This window comes from Terrapene carolina, unplaced genomic scaffold (assembly GCF_002925995.2).
Source record: "Terrapene carolina triunguis isolate 2854851 unplaced genomic scaffold, T_m_triunguis-2.0 Scaffold165, whole genome shotgun sequence".
In the NCBI taxonomy this organism is placed as follows: Eukaryota; Metazoa; Chordata; order Testudines; family Emydidae; genus Terrapene; species Terrapene triunguis.
This window is the reverse complement of record NW_020664516.1, coordinates 1,455,289-1,460,385: the sequence shown is the minus strand read 5'-3', so window position 1 is coordinate 1,460,385 and position 5,097 is coordinate 1,455,289. Positions and strand designations below refer to the sequence as shown.

Below are 5,097 nucleotides of genomic sequence, written 5' to 3'. Positions count from 1 at the left end.
CATGCCCCTGTTTCCCCCCCCCATCCTGGTCACTCAGCGCGCCCCTGCTCCCCCCTGGTCACTCAGCGCCACCAAATGCCTCTGCTCTCGTTTGCTAGAGCTTGAGAGCCGATGGCGGCGGGGTGCGCTGGGCCCACACCCCCTCCTGCTGACTGTCGAGGACCCCGCAGCATGCGTGGGCAGCGGTGGCGCCACCCTCAACGCCCTGCTGGTGGCAGCCGAGCACCTGAGCGCCAGGGCAGGCTGCACGGTGAGTGGCGTGGCACGACGGGCTCCGGGCCGCGTCCCGGTGGCACCTGTACGAGTAGCTGCTGGGCGTGCACCCAGATGAGCTGGCTGGGCAGCTCCAATGCCCCCGTCTCCCTGTCCAAGGCTCTGCTGGCATTGCCCACCCTGGAGGTGCCTCCCTTCCACCCTGCTCGCCCCCAGCCCATGGAGCTGGGAACCCCAAGTCACCCCCTCCCCCGTGCCTGATTCAGCTAGCACAGGCTGGCCGCCCCATGGGCTTGGTACCTCAACACCATCCAGCACCCGTGGGGACCCCCAGGTACAGGGAGCTGTAGCAATGCAGAGCTATACTACCCTTCACAAATGCACTATAGCTACCCAGGTGGGCTACAGTGACCCCAGCTCCCTGCCTGCCCGCTCTTGGGGGCCATATCTGGGGAGCAGGGGCGGCTCCGGACCACGATCCAGAGGAGCCTTGCTCCAGACAAGAGCCCAGGCCAGCCTGCAGCATGTAACTGCTGTGGGGAAGGGCCTGCAGCCGTGTGCCCAGATGGCGATGGCAGGAGGCACTGAGGCCTGGCTGGTAGGGTGCCCTCAGCTCTGTGGCCCCATAAAGCTGGCACAGGCTGTTCTGGGTTATAACGTTTGCTGGAGAAGGGGACGCTGGTCAGAACTGCCCTTCCTTGGGGCTGGTTCCCCAGCTCGGCTAATGGGTTCTGTCTGCGCTCCTCCAGGTGGTCACTGCTGATGTCCTGCGCGAGGCCCGGATCCTCATCCTGCACATGGTGAGAGCCCGGCGGGGCAGGGCACAGGCCTGCTCTGCAGTGGTGGGCAGCGTTCACCTGCCCCTCCTCTGGGGCTACCAGCCTGGGGGCATCATGAACCCCAGCCTGGCTGCCGGTGGCGAGTCCCCACCTGGGGGGCGTGGGACGTTGGGCTGTCCCATCCAGCTGCCACCTCCCTCATCCAAAGCTCCTACCTCCAAGGCGCATGTCACGTTACCTCCCACCATCAGCCTCTCTGGCAGCAAACCCAGCCCACCTGGCACTGAGAGGGGAGTGACACCCTGGCTCTGCCCCCCGAACCTCGGAGCACGTTGGTACCAGGGGCCATGCAAACCATTGCTAAATGCCACTGCATGTGCACGGGCCACTGCAGGTAACATTAGTCCCAGGTAGGTCGGGGGGGGGGTGAACCCCAAAGAGGCTGGGACCAGAGCGGCTGCACCCCTCATTGATAAAATCAAAGCCTCCTGGTGCATAATCAGCTGAACACGAGCTCCCAGTGCGACGCTGTGGCCAAAAGGGCTAACGCGATGCTGGGAATCTCGAGGAGGAGCAGAGCGGTTATTTCACCTCTGTATTCGGCACTGGTGCGACTGCGCCTGGGATCCTGTGTCCAGCTCTAGTGTCCGCAATTCAAGAAGGATGGTGATCAGTTGGAGAGGGTCAGAGAAGAGCCATGAGAATGTCTAAAGAGTTAGAAAATCTTCCGTATAGTGCCACACCCCAGGAGCTCAGTCTGTTTAGCTTAAGGAAGAGAAGGTGAAGGGGTGACTTGATCACAGTCTGTAATACCTGCATGGGGAACAAAGATTGAATACTGGGTCTTCAGTCTAGCAGGGAAAGGTCTAACATGATCCAAGGGCTGGAAGTTGAAGCTAGACGAATTCCGACTGGGAAGAAGGTGTATATTTTTGACAGTGATGGTAATTCTTCATTGTAGCAATTTACTGAGGGGCGTGGTGGATTCTCCGTCACTGACCAGTTTTAGCTCAAGCTCGGCTGTTTTTCTCAAGGCCCTGCTCTAGGGATTATCGGGGGGCCGGTCTCTGGCCTGTGCTAACAGGAGGTCAGACTAGCTGATCACAATGGTCCCTGCTGGCCTTGCAATCTGTGACTATCTGAGGAGCTCCTCCCCTGATCTCCTGCCACTCCAAGGCACTGCAGTGGGAGAGCGGGTACCCAATCGGTGCCACGGCTCTGCTTTCCTGTGGCAGCTGCTGAGGTCCCAGTGCTGCCATCCCCTGCCTTCCACGAGATGTGGGTGGAGCCATGGGACCCCAGGGCAGACGGGTCACACAATCCACGTGGACCCACTGGCTGCTGGATGACATCCCCCTAAGTTGCGAGGGCCTCAGCTTTATTCCACTCCCACACATTCCACCCCTGGGTCTCCCCTGCCCTCTCAGTGCAGCAGGGCAATAATCTCCTCCTAGGGCTGGCGTCTGCTGTCCTTTACATGGCACCTCTCAAAGCCACCACGTGTTTCAGTGCTGCCCCGATCCCCTGGACTGTCCTATCCGCAGCCTGGCTGCAGACGCAGCTGCCCATGCCTGTCTGACCAGCCCCCGCCCCAGCACTCAGCCCAGGAAGGGGCTCACCTGCTCATGGGGTTCCAGGCAAAGCACCCAGGGGGCATCTGATGGGGGGTGACATTGCTGGGAGTGAGAGCCAAAAGGCCCAGAGGCCACGGCTCCTGGGTCAGAGCGGGGCTTGGGGCCAAGTCTTTTCTCCACAAGGCCTCTCGCAGGACGGAGCCTGTCACCCTCTCTGCCCTGTCTCCCGCTGACCAGAGCTCCGGCTCTTTCTCCCATCAGGGCCGCGACTTCCCCTTCGATGACTGCAGCCGGGCCTTCACCTGCCTCCCCGTGGAGGACCCCGACGCCCCGGCCGAAGCGCTGACCTGCAACCTGGACAGCCTGCTGGGGACCATGACGCAGCAGGTCAGTGCCAGGCGGGGGCGGGAGGAAGCGCCAGCCGGGCTCCTTTAGGAGGGCAAGACTGGGCCCCATTCAGCCCAAGACCATCTCATCCTGGTCCCAGCCTGCACTGCTTTCCCTCCATCCCCATCCCCACGGCTGGGTCACATAGCACATAGGGGCCTGGGGTCTCCTAGAGAGGGGCCCCTGGGCCCCTTGCCCAGGGGCAACGATGAGATCCAGCCGGGCAAAGTGTGGGCACCCCCTGCTGGTGAGGTTAGGAAGGCCAGACAGTAAATGGCTGCCCGGCTGCCCAGCTCTCCACCCGGCCCTGCGGCATTCTGGGGTGGGGAGGGCATGTACTCCGTCCCTGTGCTGATCTCCTGGCGCTGTGCGGCCCAGGCTCGGGTCCCAGGGGGCCGTCCTCACCTCTTGTGTGTCCCTCTGTAGCTGTGCAGGGGCTCCCCGCCGGGAGTGTGGGTCTGCAGCACCGACATGCTCCTCACCGTTCCCTTGGCAGCAGGTATGGGCTCGCCCTGCGCCGGGGAGGGGATCCGAATCAGAGCGGGGCACAACCCAATAGCCAAACCCAGCCTGGGCAGGGTGCGAGGGAGGGCTCCGTGGGGCGCCAAGGTGGGGTAAATCCTGCCTCTGGCACCCCACAGGGACCCTGGCGGTGGAACCAGTGAGCCAGGGGAGGCTTTGGGGGGCAGTGTAGAGGGGGGGTCAGAGAATTCAGTGCTCCATGGGTCCATCACTTCTCCCTGCTGGGGGCCTCAGCAGTCCCCAGAGGGCTTGCGTTGGGTGGCAGGAGCCGCCAAGAGAAGAGGCTTGGCCGACGGCTGTCCTGCTCTGCGCTGCCCCACAGAGCACGGGGCAGAACCCCTCGGGAGGCTGTGTCTGATGGGCGCCTCTGCCCCTCAGGCCTGTGACTAAGGGCAGGAGGCAGCTTGAAGCCCTTGTTCCTATGAGCTCTGGGCGTGCCCTGTTGCCGCTCAGCCCCTGGCTGTGCACGAGGTAGGACCCAGTGCTCTGATCCCCGCGGCCAGGGCTCTCCGCCTTGCAGGGGCAGGTGCTGTCGGCCTGGGGACTGGCCGGAGTGATGGCCCATGTCTGCACACCACGGAGGGCCAGCCGGTCTCCCAGGCGGTGCCCAGGTGAGCGCTGAGCACCTTGTGGGTGCGTCAGGGCAGCCTGATGCGATGGGACCACTGCAGGCAAAGCAGGGTTGTGACGGCCGCCGTGCTCCTGCTGGAGCCCAGCTCCAGTCCTCCCCCTGCCTCTGTCCTAGCAGGCCTGACCCTGGTGCTTCCCACCCACTGACCCACAGCAGGGGCTCTTGGTGGGTGGCTGGCACTGGGAAGGGTGAAACAAGTGCCCCTGAAGCCTGTGTTGTGGGGTCTGGGCTGCAGTCAGCTCCCCCCCGGCCGGCAAAGTGTCTTTGGGGCGGGAACTGGAGTCCTCCATCCATCGCTGCAGCGGCCTGGGGCAGGGGTATTGGTGTTAACAAAGGGGATCCCCCATATGGGGAAGGGCAAGTGACTCTGCCCCCTGGGGCTCTCAGCTCAGTGTGGTCTGCGTCCCCAGTGCACCCCGAGGCTGGGCTTGTCCTGCATCCCCTTCTCGTCCAGCAAACTGCCCAGGCTCAGGCCTGCCACGGCTGAGCGCCCAGTGCCCATGCAAGCCGGGGGAGCTAGAAGTGCCCAGTGCCTCCAGGGTTGGCCAGGAAGCCCTGGGCAGGGGTGGGCGTTTCTGAGCTGGGTGCCCGGCGGCCCAGCTGCACATGCCTGGGGTGCAGTGGGGCACATGCATTGTGGAGCATCCATTGTGCCCACAGCTAAACAAACGGCGCTCGAACCCTCCAGCTAACATGGGAGTCTTGCTTCAGTGCCGCTCCCTTAGCAACGAGCCCCCAGTCCAGCCCTGCCAGCCCCGCGGTGGGTGGGAAGTGTCCGGGCAAGGTGTGCACTGGTGTCTGCTCCTCTCTCTCAGAGATCCACTGGGAAGGGTTCCAAGGTACCAAAGTGATCTCCGTGCCGGGGAGCGTCTCGTATGCCAGAAACCACGGCGTCTACCTCACCGACCAGCAGGTACACCGAGCCCAACACTTAAAGGGGCGCCGAGCCCCAGACAATGCGCTGGCCGAGCTCCCGCTCACCTCTCTTAAA

At 63.4% G+C, this 5,097-nt stretch overlaps 1 protein-coding gene across 2 annotated transcripts in view; it reads left to right on the top strand.

The window, feature by feature from the left end:
• Window positions 1–221: 221 nt before the first annotated feature.
• The window catches only part of LOC112115020 (L-fucose kinase), a 24,605-nt gene continuing 19,729 nt past the window's right edge, over window positions 222–5,097 (top strand). The window contains exons 1-5 of one of the 2 annotated variants that reach the window (XM_026653810.1): window positions 222–250; window positions 963–1,013; window positions 2,828–2,953; window positions 3,380–3,452; window positions 4,922–5,019. In XM_026653810.1, the coding sequence (XP_026509595.1) occupies window positions 1,011–1,013; window positions 2,828–2,953; window positions 3,380–3,452; window positions 4,922–5,019 (300 nt within the window). In that variant the 5' untranslated portion in view covers window positions 222–250; window positions 963–1,010. Of the gene's footprint in view, window positions 251–962; window positions 1,014–2,827; window positions 2,954–3,379; window positions 3,453–4,921; window positions 5,020–5,097 lie in introns of those variants that run through there. The other variant, XM_024211994.2, reaches the window with a different exon arrangement.